The following is an 18,762-nucleotide window of genomic DNA, read 5'->3' on the forward strand; positions in this document are numbered from 1 at the left end:
GAAATGATATCACTAATTATTCCAATTGAATTCACACGAGCAGCTTGCTTGTCCAGTGCATTCAGAGCGGGCCAAAAATGCGGGGGATTACAATATCACAAAGTGGCCTAGCTGGATCGTGGATCGTGATCGTGATAGCACTGGAGGAGTGCCACTGCCCCTGGCGACATTTAAAAGCTGCAAGTGCATTAGTGTGAAGCAAGGATCAAGGCGCCGTCTAAATTACAGTCGGCGAGAGGCATCGCGATCAAGATCAAGTACCATTTTCAACGCTTCCTTTGGCGCCACGTTTCTGAGGCCCAGCGAACCCTTTCCCAGCTCATTTCGCCCAAGTTGCATTCCGTGATGCGATGCAAATGCGATGGCCCAGGAGCCCCAGGTGGAGTGGATGATGGGCAGGGGCAGGGGAAGGGAAGGGGAAAGGGCCAAAGTCTGCAGCTCGGGCGATAAGGAACGACACAGAAATATGCGGAGGAGATGGGACTGCTGCAACTCCCATCGTGAACTCTTTTCGGGCTTCATCTTTTCGTTCCCTGCTCCTTTTTTCTGCTCGATAAGCGCCGCATCTTCAATCTTCCTCCAGTCCGGGCGGCGTCTGCGAAAGAGACGGGGCAGATAGAGCGAGACAGAAGGCCCATCATCATCATCGTCGTCATCTGTGATATGTTATGCCTTATATATGTATGTGCATATATATGTATATATACATATATATATGGATGTGGATGCGGCGCATCCATTAGCTGCGTCGCCATCTCGCAACGGAGAGCAAAGATAATGTGATTTCGGGTCGGTCCGAGCCGAAAACCGAAATGGAACGAGACGGCGCGTGAGTTGTGATAAGGGAACCGAGACAAGGGAATACCTTAACCCAAATCCCCCATATCCCATATCCCATATCCATTCCTCCTCCTCTTTCTCCTCCGCCTCTGGTTCTTACCTCTGCGGCTCCTCCAAAGCAATCGCGTTTTGTCTTTCGTGTGAATTCTCGGAATTTTGATATTTTTTCCTAGAACTCGAATCGAAGCGGTTCATCGGTTAAGTCGATGATGCTGTGTTGTGGCTCTTGTGACGTCACTGGGACTTTGGGTGTGATCACATGATCATGTGATGGAGTTGCAGCGCAATACTATATATGTATATGATGTTGAGTTCCAGCTTTGTATTACTAATAGATTTTCGAATTAATGAGAAATAGTCAAATATATTTCGGAAAGATGATCCTACGTATGTATATATTATGACAAACACAGGATTTATAAGATTCCGTAAGTCTCCCAAGATATCTGAATATTTGTAGGATCTTGTGAATTTCTTATATATTACTACTTTTCGATGGGTAGAGTACCCCAGATACCATATCAGCCTGCCCACCAGGTCCAATTAATCTCATAGAGTTGTTTAGAAAGCTTAAATATACAGGTAACTAATAGAAACCATTTTTTTTAGTATAATCTGTCTGTTTGGGATCTCCCAAGCTTTGGCCAAAACAAATGATAGTCGCGTTCGTAAACGATCTTAGGGTTCCTCTGCCATCTTCCAATCTTGCTATCCCGAAGTCCCCCGAATTCTTGCATATGGAAGAAGTTTCAGTTGGCCGGCGTCGTCGGACTATCGGCTTTTATCTATTTTAACTGCGAGTTGTTAAAGCGCATTTTCGTGTCGTTTGTCGATTTGTAATGCCAGCCATGAAAATGACGCTGACGATGATGGTAGCTTGCGGCCCAAGCCGAGCGAGATGCACCACCAGCGACCCGCGACTGCGGCCGCACTTTGAAGTTGGCTAAGTGGCGCCTATGGACCCGGCTGGCTCAGGGTTTCCAGTCCAGTTCCGAGGCGGGTTCAAGAGGCCGCCTGCTTGGTGGTCAGTGCTGGCTAATTAAATGCACAGGGAGTGGGGGAGTTGACAGTTTCGACTTTATGTCGGCTTTTATCCCCCCACTAGATGACACTAGATGATGGCCGTCCCTCTATCCCTCCACTCTATCGCGATGGCATCTGCACGGAGAGAAAAGCAGTTTGATAGGTATGATATGATATTTCATATGATTTCATCTGCCAGAGTACTGTCTGGAATAGGCTGTGCCATAAGCAAAAGCTGGCTGATTATTTTAACTAATAAATTTCGCAAATACCATCACATCATTTATAATTTTCTCTCCCTGTAGCAACAATCGTTACTTAACTGTTATTGGACATGAACAAATGCGCGTTCGCCTTGGCCAATTGCAATTAACTTAATAGAAATTCAAATGCATGCAAGGCTCCGGAGATTAGCGGATCGCTCTTGCCCCCCACCGCACCCCACTTCTTGCGCCGTTGTACGTCTGTCATAATTCCGGCGATAATGTCAGAGCGTTGCAACTTGCATGGTAGGTAAGTGTGCCAGGAGATCGCTGGTGGAGGGGAGTGCGGCGCTGTGGCATCTGAAAAATGGCGCCCGCTGTCGTATCTTGTTGCCTGTCACATTGAATTATTATTTTACGGTCTCGCCAACTCACCGCTTCCGCTCCCCGCCGCTTGCTCCACGCCTTTGGCCAGGGAAAATGGGAAATGGAACAGGTTGGTCGCTAATGTTTTAATTCGCTGCTGCAGAGGATGTGCCGCTGGCCACAGGTGCGGCAGCTATTAGTGGTTCGCTTATTATGGATTGCCGAGTTACTAAAGCATAAATACAATTGCGATTCCGATATACTCGTACATTATGTGTCTGACGAGGCTAATTAAAACGCGTATGCGGTAGCAGCAACTCCTTTCAAGACGGTTGTTCATGCAAAAGGGCGGTACAAGATTATGAAGTTTCATTACTTTAGGAAGCAGTGTATACAATTAATTTCGATACTAACTTTGAGAGACCGAAATAATCAATAAATATTGTAGACATTCACAACATTAAATATGATTCAGACCCTATTTGGAGGAACTTTACAATGACGAAGTCCAAATAAAATTTTATTTTACTTTAAAACAAAGCAAAACGAGTAAAAAAATGGGATCAAAATAATAGTTACTAAATATTGCGCGCAAAATGGGAATTCTTTATTAAGTAATAGTCTTAACTCTGGTAAGAAAAGTGAATAAGCTGCAGGTTAATCAGCTTGAGCATCTGTAGAGCTAGTAGAGAAGTGTTCCTTTCTATGTTGAGCATTATTTTGCATATATCTTATTCGACAAAGCCAAATTAGTGCTGCACCAGTTCCGACCACGACATTTCGATTCCCCCGAAACCATTCCATTCCATTCCACTTGCACAACTTGACGCTGCACATAATTTTTGCCAACACATTCCTTGGCTGCCGGGTGCTGGGGCCGCCGTCTCATTACTCATTCGCACTCATTCGCACCGCAGTCTGAAAAGCACAAGCAACTTGGGGCCCAGGCCCCAGTGGTGGTGGACTTCCCAGTGGAGGAGCCGCGGCTTAAGTCCGACTCGGTAAACTTGGAGCGCCGGCCAGAGCGGACGCTAATAAAAGCGGTCGTAAAACAAGTTTGCCTAATTGATCGAGCGTACGCCAAAAACAAAAAGAAGGCTCGGACAAAGAGAGACCGCAAGCGCAAGGCGTTAATACCATGCCTCCTTCGGCTCCAACTCAAACTGGACTCTTGGGGCATTTTTGCCATACCACACCATATCATACCATACCATACCATGCCGTACCGTTCCATCCGAACCATCCGAACCATCCGAACCATCAGAACCATCGTGCCATCCGTACCGCCGACAGCAGATCAAAGGCAGCGGCTGCGGGCGGTGGCGTTACTGTGCGTCGGACAGGCTTTTAAGCGATGACACCAAATCGCTATTTAGACACTGCCTCACTGCTTCACTGCTCCACTGGCTCGGTGATCCGCGAGAGATCTGGGGTCCTCGTTGCTGGGGTGCTCTTGCCTGCCAACTTGTTAAGATTTTATGGTCTCGCGCTGTGGTCTGTGGGGGTCATTAAAATTAATTTGGATCAATTTGGTTGGCTGCCAAATTGTTGACAATGAAATATAACGATCGCCGGCGAGGTCCCTCGCATCGCATCGCATCGCATCCTGGTAGAGCCATCAAAGTCCGAGTGCCTTGCGTTTACAACTTATTTATTTTGTAGAATTAAAAAGAGGCTTATACATACAAAATCGTAGGCTTCATTATGGGCTTGTGCTGTCTTCGGCTAAACTACCTCTATACCTCTATACTTCTATAGAGTACAGCGATCCTAAGTGGTTGGCACAAATCATTTCAAAACTATTTGCTGTAAGCAGTTGACTAAAAGGAGGAAGACATTTGGGTAAAATGGTTACTGCAAACCCGGAAACTCGGATAGGTCTTCCTCTAACTGGGACATTGGTCTTGGCTAGATGACTACGGCTAGGGCTTAAATAAATATTTTGGCAATTTCTGACATTTGGGTTGGGTTAACTATAGGTTAAACTTTAGAGCCTAGTTATTCGATGATCGCTCTGGCAGACCAGTGCGCGTGATTACGCTGGGGGTCAGTTCGGTGTTGGAACTGCGACTGCTTTCGATGGTGGGTACTCTATAAGTAATGGGTAATCATCTGTCATTGAAGAGTTTGGCATAGAATCAAAGCATCTGTATCTGTTACTTACGGCTGGACTATCTGACGGTTTATCGCCACCGTGCTGGGCAGATGCGGCGATTGACTCTGTGGCGTTGACTGCTGACTGTACGGAGAATGGCTCTCGCCGGTCACGTGATGACGGGCGGACATGTTTAGCGTTCCGTCGGTGGTGGGCGGCGCCGTCGGATTCAGCGAAATGGCCACCACCCGATGCCCACCCGCCGGACCCGTCGTCGACATGTCGTGCAGCTCCGGACTGGCATTCTGCTGGCTGTTCAGCATGCTAACCGGCACTTGGGAGGGATACAGCGTGCTGTTGGTCATCAGGTTGACTCCCTGCGGCATGCCTGGTTATGGATATAGGAACCAGGATTAGCTTATTGTAATTAGGGCAATTTCTGGTTGGTTATACTTACTTGGCAGCGGTGCACGGTGCATGGGTGCTCCTCCATTGTTCTTCGGCTTCCGCTTGCGCTTCTGGATGCCCTCCTTCTTCATCGACAGCGGTCGGTTCATGTTGTGCAGCTTGAAGTACAGTCCGCAGGCATTGCAGACCGGATTGCCCTCGTTGTTGCGACGCCACAGGGTCGTCGAGTTGGTCTGGCAGTTGGCGCAGGTGACCCCGTTGCGCCGGTTGTTGGGGGCGGCGGCGGCCTTGGGCTTCGCCTGCCGCTGGGGCATGCGGGGCGGCATCCGCATGAAGGGCGGGCAGTTGGGGCAGAAGTAATCGCTGCCCTTTCGTATGAACGGCGTGTGGCAGTTCTCGCACTTGAGCTCGTGGTTCGGCGACAGGGTGGACGAGGCGGTCACCAGACTAGCATCGTACCCTATGCTGCTGGCGGGCGGCCAGGGGGTGGTGCTCATGTTGCCGTGCCCGTAATCCTCAACAACTTGCGGATGAAAGTTGCCCTGTGCAGCACGAGGGTTAGTTTCAGTTAGTTGCGTCCTAAAGCTTTAATGGCTGTAACCTAAATCATACTTACGAATTGAACACTTTGGTAATCCGGCGGGCCCTGAGTCCACATAGGCTCCAAGCCATTGCCGGCCTCGAAAGATATCGTTTGAAAGGTGGCCGGTCCAGCCTGGCGCAGCTGATTAAGTCCAGTCTCGGACTTGGCCAAGAACTGCCCGTTGGCCGGAACGCTGTAGATGGCGCTGCCCTGCTGCAGTGTGGCGGCATAGCTATTGCTGCTGAAGCTGGAGCTGGGCGGGAAGACGGCGTATGCGTTGCCCAGATCGGCGTACGTCTTCGACTCGTTGGCATGCACAGTGCCATCCACCACGGGTGCATCGTAGTACAGATTCGAGGTTGACGTCTCCGGTCCGGCGGTGGTGAAGCGTCCATCCTCCGGGATGAAGCGCACGGTGCCGCCATGCGAACTGGTGGCAATGTGGACCGTCTGGGCCGCCGCCGATGCTGCAGCTGCCGCCTGGTGCTGATGGTGTTGCTGCTGCTGCTGGTGCTGCTGCTGCTGCTGCTGCTGTTGCTGTTGCTGGTGGTGATGCTGCAGTGCCTCCGCCTCGCTGCTGATTACTATGGTCTCGGCGTAGCTGGCTCCGTTGGGCGTGGGACATTGCTGTTGCTGCTGCTGCTGCTGCTGGTGTTGCTGCAGTTGCTGCTGCTGCTGTTGCGCCTCTCCCGCCGCCTCTCCCTTCTCGATGGTCTCGATTTTGATCGCGGCCACATCGTCGGCGCTGCAGATAATCTGTCCGGAGGAATAGGCGAAGATGGTGCCCGGCGGAGCTCCGGCAGCAGCTCCCACCTGTTCCGGCAACTCTGCGTTGCGCGGCGCCATCTGCACGTAGTGGGTGGCTCCGGGAGATTGGTGCGCACTGCGCTGGTACTCGATGTGGCTATCCGGAGCGGATCCTGAACTGGCGTTGCTGGCGTTTGTGCTCGGCTCTCCTTCACGAGCTTCGTTCAGTTCACTGAAATGTTCTTAATATTTAATTCTATTGCAATGAAATTGGGTATAGTAAATATGTATTATTGGGTATTTGGATTTTAAACTTAAGTTTGAGAATATTTATCGTATTTAGGGACAGAAGAGCTGCAGTGGTTACTTACAGTGTTCCCGCTGTGGTGAGGATGCGGCGCTGGATGCGCGGCACCACCACGTACTGCTCCTCCGGTTCGCTGACGCCCGCTTGGCCTGTCTGCACCACCACGCCCACCGATGTGGCGGTCTGCTGTTGCTGTTGTTGCTGCTGCTCCTGCTGCTGCTGCTGCTCATCCAGATTGCTGGCCACCTGCTGGGCCAACTGATCGGCGCCGTTGCTGGACTCGAGCTTGATCTTGTCCAGCAGTTGGAGCTGCTGCTTGGTCAGAGCCTGCTGCTGTTGCTGCTGCTGCTGCTGTTGCAATTGTTGCTGTTGCTGCTGCTGCTGCTGCTGCGTTGTCTGCTGTTCCATCTGCAATGAGCAAGCGACAAGTGTTGAATGCCATGTTTTGCGTTTCGCTCGGCTTGTCTCAAAAGTGTGGCTCCAGTTCCGGCCGCGGCAGTGCGAACTGGCCGCCTCGATTTCCGCCACAAAAGTCAACAAGACGCAAGCCCAACCAAGACGGCAAGACGACTGAGTCGGACTTCAAAGACACCGCCCTCGCTCTCGACTCACAGCTCAATTTGTCGCCTACAACCATAAAGTACCAGAAACCGAGCTGAACGGAGACGGGCTTGGAGGCGACCCCTCTCCTTTCCACCTTTCTACCACTCACTTGCTCAGTGTCAACATTGTCGAACACATTTTTCACTTTTATTCCATTTCATTTCCACCAGCAGAAGTATTTGCTCACAGAACCCTAAACTCCGCGCGGTGTCTTGGTTTCGTTTTCATTTTTCTTGTGTGTTTGGGCTTTTTTTTGTGTTTTGTGGTTTAGTTTGGCTTTTGGCGGAAATTAAACTTGGCCATAAAATCACTTTGCTTTCCCCGCCATGCGCCATACGTCAGTCGGTTTGGGTTTATGACCTCATTCCGTTGGGGGTGGCACTTCCACTTCCACTTCCTCGCCGTGGCCCCATACCCCATTCCCCATACCCCATTCCCCATACCCCCATTCCCAGTCCCATCCTCAAAGTTGTGTCAACACATTCGATCGTCACTGTCACCTGATTCACGATGCGGCCAGACCGGAGTTTACCGCCAGTCCGCTCATGACAAGTGCCATATAGCTCGGAGGCCTTCAATTGGGTTCCATTTTTACCATGGCTATAAATATACCGAATAATGTGTGTGCCATTTCGCAATACACACACAGCTGGGGAAATCCACACCCATACTCAAGGATAACTTTTGTACATAGCTATTGGAATAAAATCCAACAATAATTTACAGCATATAAACTGGTAAATAAATTTAATCATAACCATATAATTATGTATTATTTTGTTCCGAAAAATATTCTACACTCTAAATTGATTCCCCTTTTATACCTCAACTAATTATTTACCTTCCATAAAATTGAAATTGATTCACTTTCGCAAAACTTTAGCTTGGCTTGCCACAAATGATTGATTGATATTCTATGTGGACACGAGTAAATTTCAATGGTGATTCAGTTGGTGAGCCAACAAATCGTAAAAATGAAAAATCACCCGCTTACTAGGTACAAAGTTAAACTATTTATGTGGAATATGGCATATATTTTACATATATATGGGTGAAGAAGAAAGAGTTCCATGGAAATTGATTGCATTCCGTCGGCGATGTTGACTGTGCCAAGTTTTCGCCGTCTTGGCCAAAGTTCAAAGAATTCCCTGAATGGAAAGGGTGCGAGATAATGTGGTGCAAACGTCACTTTGACAATCGTCGGGCCGAAATGCAGATAAACCCGACTTTGAGTGTGTATATAGTAGTACGATAGGTATGCCCCCATGCACGTGCCATCATGTATGTACCGCGAAAAAGTTAAGATACTACGGCCGAACGATACGGACAATATCTTATCCGGGCGCTATCAATGTACATAATCAGCTGCTGCTGCTGCTGCTGGAACTGCTGGAACTGCTGAGACTGAGAGGTCATGGTTGGTATCCCCCACCTGCCCGCACCCACTCTCCCACTTGCAGCTACGTCATCGATAGGGACAGATAAATCCAAGAATTACAATAAGTTGGGCAAGCGCTGTTTGTCACCCGAGAATGGCATGTGCTATTTGCTCGGCTTAGTCAAGAATCGTGGCGAGGGTGTGGAGCCCGCTGAACTTATGAATGAAATCTGCCCAGTCACACACACAGACTCACAGACACACACACTCGTCCGGACTTTATCTATATAAACAAAAGATATTGACTATATAATCGCACCTCGTTTCGCTTTCGCTGAGCTTGGGTTTGTGGTTGAGCAATTTTCAAAGGCAGCTCTGAGCCAACATTTAATGACACTTAGAACTGAATAATAATGCCTTTGATCGCTAGAATACATTTGTTCCTTATTTTTTAGTCATGTTTTAGTTAGGATTGATTTTATTTTATTTTTATTTAAATTTTATATTTTTTCAGCAAGTCTTATCCTAGCTTTACTTTTCATCGCGGGCTTACACAAAAATATGATTATTTAATGCTTTCAAAGTAAATAAATTGGGTAACACTGCTTTAGGGCAATTGATGGGAAAACCGTTCCTAAATAACAATAAATTTTACTCCAGAATGAAAAATAAAGATACCCGTCCCATCTTATAATTACAACCTACACAAAAGGCCGGTATTTATAACCTATCTATCGGACCTCGTTGGAAGATCCTCGGATTAATTAAACCCCATTGCAGTTGGCTAATGAAAGTGAGATAAGAATTTCGACTGCCAGCTGCACTTACAGCTCTATTAAAGGGCCATCAATCGCAACCTTAGCCCTCTCGGCTCTCGGCTCTCGGCTCTCTGCTATCAGCCATCAACTGTCAAGCGTCAACTGGCGACGCGTGTCTAATAAAAGTATCTGCAACTGGAACTGCAACTATCGATGCCGCCATTGAGCAACTGTTAAGGCACTCTTCTTCCATTGGTCGAAAGGACACTTCCGGCAGGGTAAAAAGTACCCCCAGATGAGCCAGGGGTTGGCAGCGGCCGGTTCATTCATAAACCCACCCCAAACCCTAAAAGGATACGCTAGAGACAGGGATAAGGACCAGGACCAGGACCAGGACCAAAGCGAGGTGATAAGATTGACATAAATTTCACATTATCCGTGCGCAGCCAAAAGTGAAAAAACTGTCCTTTTTCATGAATGAAGTGGCGCAGTTGAAAGTCGGCTAGCGTGTTTCAAATTTTATTTTTGTCAAAGGTATTTTGACGCCACCTTCGATCGCAGCTGAATTCGGGCCTCATAAAGATAGGCCATCTTTCCACATTTAACTTGCTTTTTTGTTGCCTCGTTTTCGTTCCCCTTCCCGTCCCCGTTCTCGTTTCCTTAATGGGCTCGGTTCGGTTTTTCTTCCAAGAGCAGACACCAAAATATAAGTATCGCAGTTCTGCCGCTGCATCCCAGATGACTCATTCATTATAAATCAATTTGTCTTATCTTATTCCCTGGCGCTAGAACTGGAAAAAAATCCATTCCGCTGCTGTTTGCTGGCTGAAAATCATTTTCTGACTTGGTACACTGAAGGATGTGTAAATCTATATGGCTTCGTAAAACTGTTTTCTAGCTGTAAAGTCATTTGAAAGCTGTTTAGTCTACCTTAATTAATAAATTAATATTTATTCGTGTCTTGCGAGTGATCTGTAAACGTGAACTATCTGCTTTTTATGGCCCCATATGGCTTGTCTATTTAGCTTAATGAACTTGTGTGAGAAAACGTTAAAAACTTTTATGATCTCGTCTTTTCAACAAAGTTGAAATGATAGATAGGCTTATACAGATCTCGTAAATTGAGCCTCAAAAAGGTATTTAAATGGTTTTAATCGAGTTCACGTATAGTTGCTCAATTTTTTAAATGGGCTGGCTTATATTCCCAATTCGGATATGGAATTCAAATATAATTGGTTTAAAAATAGATAATATTGAATTTAATAAATAATAAAAAAAAGCCTTGGACTATTTTTGAATAACTTTAGTTTATTTTACCCACCTTCAGCTGCATTGTTACACTCGGCGAGATAGTTTTGCAGACCATCAAATTGAGTTACCAACGGCGCTTCTTTGCTTTTGCTCCAGCGCTTTATCTAAGATTGGTTATTATCACTTGATTTCAGTTCTGTTGTGTTTTCAAAAATTTATCACATGCACGGCGTGTCCAGGTGTTTGGTTCACTTCTCCTATCAATCTGGGCGGCCGGAAAAGTGGCGCGCAAAGTGAAAAAGCGGGCAAGTTGGGAAAATTGGTAAATTCTTAAGTTCGGAAAGTAGGAACTTTGGAATCGCGGATCTTTAGAACTTTGGAACTTTGGGGGCGATCTAATGCTGACATCCGTGGAGCGATTGTGGTTGTGGCCCGCGCGCAACCTTCACCAGTAAGCAGTGATACGAAGTGCTATTTTTTCGAGACCAACTCGACTCTGGCGGTGGTACTGGTCTCCGGTCTCCGGTCTCTGGGCTCGGAACACTAAACACTGAGCACTCTGAGCAGCAAGCACCTCACTTGCGATGACAACAACGACGGCGACGCAATGCGGTGCCTGCCGCGAGTTTGCCGCCCAATTAGCTACCCACACCGATGAAGATCCAGCGCCTCTGCGGTTGGGCGGTCTCACACCTGTGTGGGTGCGCGGTCCTGTCGGTGTGGCAGCGTTATGATTTATTCTGTTGCGGCTCGCCTGGTATTGGTTATCTTATCGCCTCACATGCGATAAGATACGCGACGAGTTGGGCGATAAGTATCCGTGAGATACAAATTGCGCCTGCGTGCTCGGCCGATATTCCTATACTTCTATATATACACCTATACACCGATGTTACGAATATTCCGAATGTTCCGAGGTTTCCGAAGAGTGGCGTCAAGAGGCCCACCAGCCGGCACAGTTCAGCCAGCCCCACATTTGATTCCATTTCCACCCTCCAGCGCTCCACTCTCCTCGTTCCTCGCCGCCCTCAGCTATTTGTCAATTGTGCAATTTAGTCTAGCGCATTTTCTAATTGCACTCATAAAACACTTTTCTGGCAAACTAATAAACTCGAGCAGCGTTAGTCAACGTCAACAGAATATCATCGGATCGGGCTTGGGCCTGGAAAGTGGGTCTGGGCATGGGCATGAGCATGGGCATGGACACGGGTATGAACATGGGTATGGGCCTTTGCCTGGAGACTTTATATGACCCCACGAACAGTCGCTCGAATGTGGGCCGCTTTGACAACTCGACTGCTCCGTGGCTGCCATCCACTTCCACTTCTGCAGTTATATAGTTCTCTAGTTCTCCACACTTCACAATCCACTCTCGAGTGTTGTAACTAATGAACATTGCCGGAGGAGGCGGAGCCGGAGGGCAGGAGCACACGTGGACGAGGGTCAGGTGCGGCGAATATATTGCAAAACCCCTGAAATGTCACCAGCCAGGAAAATATTGAGTTGAAGTGGCTGCGTGATTGGGGTGCTTGATCAGAAATCTGATATATCCTTCAACCTGTCAATTGCAGATACTGTGTAAGCAGAGATGATATGTGTGAATTTATGCTGTACACATACGTATATTAAAATACTCAAGCTAGAACATTAGGCATGTAGTAGTAACATAGTACGTTTAAATACTCGACAGCTAACTTACTCTAATGTATGCCCATATCCATTTCGAAGCGATACATTGCTTCCCTCCTTATAGCTAAATCCATCTTTCAAGTCATACAAATTTCCAGCTTTCCTTTCTTTGAAGAGCTGCAATCTGTAAGTTGGCCACATATCTTGGCCACCCAGCCAAGTTGGCCCAGCGAATCATAAATTGTTTATAGTTAAAGTCATAAAGCAAGCAGATATATGACGGCCATTAACATGCACAATCCCCTCGCAGTTGCTCATAATGCCACAATTACGGGCAACTTTCCGCTGCTCCCATGAATGGAAATCAAGTTGAGGCGATAATTTTAATTGTTGCAACGCATGCGGTGCATAAATCATGGCCAAATCTTAAGAGCAAAACCGTCAGACAAAAAGTATCTAATAGTAGCTGCCGCTGCGTGTCGCGAAATATCTGTGCGGTGATTAATCACTCAAAAAGTTGACGGCTATGCCAGCTTCGATCGTTACAAATGGCGCTACACGAATTCAACATTACAGGAGATTAATGCAGCAGCAGAGGACTCCAAACTGGATCCCCGCTCACTGGATTGACTCATCGAGGTGGCACTTTTGCCGCACCAGAGCCGGGCAATTAATACCCTAATTGATGGTACCGCCGCGCCTAGCTTTAGGTGCTTTGCCAGCGAATTTACGACCCTAAGACGGAAGACTTAGGGGCGGCGGAACAGACAGAGTCTTAAGATTGCTGACCACGGCGTATCGTCTGCCCGGAATCGTACACCCTTCAACTTGTCCATATTCATGCAGTTTTCAAGTGGTGCTCCCATGTGCGCCCATGGAAGCAAACCAAAAACCCCCAAGAAACCGTATTCAAAGAGTTATCTACCTTCAAGTGTTCTCGGCCAGTTGACAGTATCGCCGATCTTTGGCTGGAATGACGCTATGGAATTTCATTTTTATATATTGTTTATTGCGCTCTTATTTTTGGTTATAATTGTATTATTTTTCTACGTTTCCGTTTTTGTATTTTTCCCATTTTTGTTTGGCGGCGCGAACGGGTTGTTCTGATAAGGGGAAGAACTCTTTGGAAATTAAGCGCCCCAGTGGCAACAAAGGCGTGCGCCATAGTTTTAATTATAGCCAGCAGCAGGGGTGCGATCCGATCCGATTCGATCCAAAGACCCACCCCGTATGGTTGCCCAATCCCCGCCAGCCGCAATGGCGTGGCTCAATCGAATAAAAACGGAACGGAACGGAGATGGCGATTTCGATGGCCATGGCGATGCAAATGGAAGTGCCGTAATGGCTCTCCCTTTTGGGCGGCTGCACTCTGCGCTTTCCAACCGCAGGCAAATTGGGTTCAAGTAAATTCTATTAACCCGCCGAGGTCATAAATCATGCGGCTAAAACACGCTACCGACTTCGGACATGAGTTATGGAAATGGAACTGCGCACTCCGCACTGCGGGATTTTCGGGGTCTACCAGATCGGCTTGGAAGATCAGGAGGCCCAATTCCGCAGAAGGAGCTGGCAAGGAAAGAGTTAAGCTTTCTTTGTTTACGCTTCGAGGAGTTGTCATTTGGCTAACGAATGTTCATTCGTTTATTTATGGATTGGACACTCGGACAGTGATGTATCTTTCGAGTGAGTCAGGGGAAAGTTCGGATATCAGAAAAGAAATAGAAGAAGAAGTGGAGTTTTTGTGGAGGAGCTGCTCAACATATTGAGAAGTAATTATTAGGCTTTTATACAAATATTAAATTATTAATAACCAAAGTGAGAATTTAAGTGTAACCAATCAATGTTGTATGCCTTGAAACATTTTTATAAACATTTTCTTATTTTTTCACTACGAGATATCAATTTCATTCTATCACATCCATGGTGTACTGCACTACAATTTAATATATGAATATAATAAAAAATATATTCGTAGAATGTTTACTGAATGTTAGTCTTTAATTTTAATTAATTTGTTTCTGTTGGAGCAGAAAGCATCAATTAGCATACATTCTGGATCTAAGGTATCTTCCATTCCGGTTCCCCAACTGCATAGCCACTTGCGATTGGCAGTGGTGTCTTTTTTGCGAGGCTCTCTCGACTGTTTGTTAAGTATACGCACCTTTGTTTGCCAATGGGGCCAGGTCGTGAGTCATCACTATAACTGGCAATCCATAATAATCCGCGAGAGGTGTTCAGTGCGGTGGCTGCCGGGCATTGTTTTGGCTGGGAAACGTGAGACGTGGAACGTGAAACGGAGACCACAACGGCCACAAAACAGCAACGACATCGACGCCATTAACGTTAACAATCATGGCTACTGGGGTTGATTGGGATCGCCACTTGGAGTGGGTACCCGTGGGGAGGAGTACGTGCTGTGTTGGGTTTTCGTTTCGGTTTTGGGTAGGTAGCTGGTTAACTGACGGCTCCAGCGACCCCAAAACGCATACAAACATTATTTATTACTTATGAGCGCTGACATTTTGTTGTTCGCCTTTTGGCTGTACGTTGCTTTCAAAGCCTTGCGATTTAGCCATGAGAAATTTATGGATGGCTTTTCGTTGCCAACGATTTGAGTCGAAACTGGACCGAGGTGTACCATGTCACTTTTCCGCGGCTGTCTGAGGAAAAATGCTCCTCTGGAATGGAAACTCCGTTGGCTGTTGCACACCCGCTGATTGCTCCTATCAACCAAAGCGATTTTTCCTATCGCCAACGCCTCTAATACAGCCCGTACTTGTGTACATACATACATACATATATGTATATGGTATACATAGAGGGACATATCGAATATCTGAGAATAGATAGTGGCCTTAGATAAGTTAACGTATCTTAACAGAGATTTGGACTCCGCAACTAGAATTTAGAGATATCCCTCCCGGCGGCAGGCCCCCAACAAGGCCCGTCCGAAATCGCAAGTCAATCGGTGGCAGCTACTTAGCCCAGTACACGGCTCCTCCTCTTGGACAAACATCCGAGTGGGTCAGGGAATTTGCTTAACCGATAATGGGGGGAACTCTATCTGTGACGTCGCCGATTCCTTATGTGGCGGGGGATTGGGGATGGGTTGGGGACAAGGGGACAAGGGGACAGGGGAACGAGGTTGACCCAGCTAGATAAAAGTATCTAATCTTGGCTTTTTAGCGATACACGACCACCAATGCAGCCGTATTTATAAGATAATGAAGATTTCCTATCAATTGGACTAGGTGCTTGTTGTTGCTGTAGCCGTTCCTGCTGTTGCTGTTGCTGTTACTGTTGGTAGGATATCGGTATCAGTTTGGGGTATCTGCAGCCAGTTAAGGTTCCATTTCCAGTTTGGGTCGGGGTTTAGGTGCTGGTTTTGGTTCTGGCTCTGGTTCTGGTTCTGGTTCTAGGCCTGGGCATGGCTCGCTCTCGCGGTCTGTATCAGTATATCAGTGTTTGAACTGATAATGTCCCAAGATAATAAGCGATAATAATTTGAATTTTTCAGTAATTCCTTAAGTTTGGACGCCCAGCGCCATGGAATCTAATCACAGTTGGTGAGTGTAACTGGGATTTTCAACATGGAAACATTGCCTTTGCGCGTTCGTCCCGAAACGAAAATAAAATCAGATCGCTGTGCCTTTAAGGATATACATCTGTGACAAAGTGATATAATAAATGTGTTATAACAAAAATATATCAATTTCGGATTACTGAAAGGCTATCAGCTATCCACAAAGTGCATCTACCAAAAACAGTCGTTTATATAAGAGCTTCCAATGATTTGTGAAACTTTTGGCGTGTGTTTCGGGAATTGAAAATTTGATCTTTGGCTCATCGATAAGATACTGCTGGGCCCTGAGTATAAATTCCAACTGCCAAAGCAGCGCTCAAGTAACACTTGAGAAAGCGAAAGTCAACTTTGGAAGTTAATTAACGATCCGCTGATTAGATTAGAATATGCTTATTAACTACTGCCTGATACCACAAAGGCACCTCAAGTTTTATTTCCAAGAAATCGCTAAACACCCATGAGGTGCAGTTTTCGGTCCGACTTTAACCATTTTCATGGTTTACCCATCGATCTTATCCATCTGTTTGGCTATGAAAGCTTGTGTTTCTCTTCGGAATTTCAATCCGTACCCGGTGACATTCTTTTTCATTCGAGTTGCTGCTGATGTGGATGTAGCCCCTTCGTGTCACTTTGAGGCCTGGCTGCTTCTTCCTCGTTTTCGTTATCTTAAGTACACATTCTGAGGTACAAACGTCAGTTGGCGATAAGGCCACGGAAAAACAGCAACACCACCCGAAGAAGACATCAAAAAGCAGTCAAGTCAACAACAAACCGAAAGAACCGAGAAGCGCAGGGTGGAAATCGAGCATTGGGCGGGGGATCCGACTGCTCTAAATGCAATCTGTTTGCACAACACCGACCTGAACCCATACCCATACCCATACCCATATGTGGTACATGGTCTACCTATACCTAAGCTGCCTGGAATCGGGGAATTTTCAGCATTTTCACGCTAAACAAATCGGGCAGATGTCAAACATTTAATTAGGTGCACCGCAGCCTAGGAAAACCAGGGAAAAACGCGAACTTCTTAAATACTATACTATATGGTATATAGGCGGCAGAAAATCGAGCGACTTACACAACTCAGCTGAGCTGCTTGGCGGCTTCAGTTTCTGCATATGGTAAATACCATTATCAAATCATATTATCTTATTTATAAGCATTATCGTGCCACAGATACAGATTGCCTATCTATGGAATGGGCATGTAAAAAAATCATATATACTCAGATATCTTACCGAGTGTGGTTATTTCGTTGCTGGCACAGTAAGTTTTGCACTTTCCATTAAAACGCGCTCCGTTCCCCAGCCAACCCGTGTCGCAATTATAAAGCAATAATTATGCATTATAGCATTGAACGAGAGCAGCCAGATCGTAAAGTGACGAACCAGAAAAGTGCTAAAATAAAAATGAGTAACAAACGCGTGTAATAAAACAAATACGGCCATAAAATACAGAGCGTTAGGCTGAACATGAATTCATCGTAAATTACGGACAACAAGTGTGTGTACTAAAAACGTAAAAGCTGCCTGAAAACAGAAAACGTATAGTATATAGACACAAACACTTGGAGTGCGAACTAAGCCCACTGTGAATTGTGACCGTTCTAGTCCTCAAAAATATCAGTAAACTGTGTGCCTCGAAATCGCCGGATATTTCGGAACATTGCTAGTTTTATCCCGCTTCCGATTTGATTATTCAATCTCCTTGGTGTCACTTGGTACCAGCATTCAACAATTTTGTGATATCAACATCTTATTTTATTTTATTTTCTGTCGAAACTTCATAATTTAATTATTTTGATTTGCTTGATTCATATAAAAGAAACCCATTGGTAGGCTGTATGATAATCATTATGATTCAGCAAGAAACCCCCAAAATTAATGATTTATTTTATAAATTTAGTTTGTACACCAGTGCTTTGCTTTGAAATAAACATACATATATAACAACTTACGTACATATATCAGGTTTATAACATTGTTATACATCTAACCTAGTTTGTGCACAAATAGTTGTCTTGTTTAGCAGCAGCAAACACTAAAGTCTAAGCTCCTATAAAAGTCAACAAAATTAGCCCAATTATTACCAAACAGCAGTTTAAAGTTGCCATGGCTAAGTAAATTGGTATTACTCATATTGTATATACCAATATGAGGTTTAATTTAGTGTCAAACATTTTGAAAAGTAATGATTCTCTAAACGCACTGTTATTGTTACTTCCCATCTTCTTGGATGTTCTAATGCTTAAATGTTACGAGTATAGTAACAAAAACATAAAACATTTACAGATTGAAAACGAAAACATAGACAAACTTTATCTTATCGTTCACTTTTGATATCGTGCAAGACAAGGTTATATGCTTGGCATTATCATTTCTTTACTTGCTCAATTTTTGAATGAGAATCCCTGACCCGACGCCAAAAAACTAGCAATCTTTTGAGGGAAAGTTATGCGAATTTATCTGAGCAACGACCGATTAGGTCTTGAAAACACATGGGATCGGTATAAACAATTGTATGGAAGAAAGGCAGCCATTTTGCAATTCAGTTTGAAGCAGAACATCGTTGCCTACAGAAGTAATTTATGGTGGATGGACTTCATTTCACGGCTAATCAACCGGGGTATCAATCAAATTTCTGGACGGAGCCTCCTCAGCGCCACTTGAGTGGTGCACGAGCCATTTCAAGCAGCGGCCCTCGCGACATGCCCAACTTTTGTACAGTCACGTAGTCAGGCGCGGCTGCTTTCCACCACCACCCACCAGCCACCCCGAACCTCCCACTGACGCCCACGAGCTCCACCTCCACATTTACCGCAGACCTTCCCTGTGGATCCCCACAACTCGACGAGCAAACAACCCTAGCTGGCAATAAACAAAAACTGTTTTGCCACATGAAATGACTTTCAGATTTTGTTGCTGTTGTCGTTTTGTAACGCGTGACTCCCATAAAAAACAAGAACAACAACGGCAACCAGCGTAC

At 45.9% G+C, this 18,762-nt stretch overlaps 1 protein-coding gene across 2 annotated transcripts; it reads right to left on the minus strand.

Annotated features, from left to right (window-relative positions):
* Positions 1 to 4,049: 4,049 nt before the first annotated feature.
* Positions 4,050 to 11,162, minus strand: LOC120454628 (ecdysone-induced protein 74EF). Of its 2 annotated transcripts, none has more exons than XM_039640102.2 (6): positions 10,633 to 11,162; positions 6,637 to 6,980; positions 5,552 to 6,497; positions 4,985 to 5,477; positions 4,597 to 4,915; positions 4,050 to 4,544 (listed from the first exon to the last, which is right to left on the minus strand). In XM_039640102.2, exons 1-6 carry the CDS (start codon positions 10,675 to 10,677, stop codon positions 4,541 to 4,543), a joined length of 2,151 nt encoding a protein of 716 aa, XP_039496036.1. In that variant the 5' UTR covers positions 10,678 to 11,162; the 3' UTR covers positions 4,050 to 4,540. The 2 variants fall into 2 exon arrangements, with proteins under 2 accessions (XP_039496036.1, XP_039496035.1); XM_039640101.2 differs by having other exon boundaries at positions 4,052 to 4,523; positions 10,633 to 11,160.
* Positions 11,163 to 18,762: the final 7,600 nt, after the last annotated feature.

The sequence above is a fragment of the Drosophila santomea genome, chromosome 3R (assembly GCF_016746245.2).
Source record: "Drosophila santomea strain STO CAGO 1482 chromosome 3R, Prin_Dsan_1.1, whole genome shotgun sequence".
Taxonomy (NCBI): Eukaryota; Metazoa; Arthropoda; class Insecta; order Diptera; family Drosophilidae; genus Drosophila; species Drosophila santomea.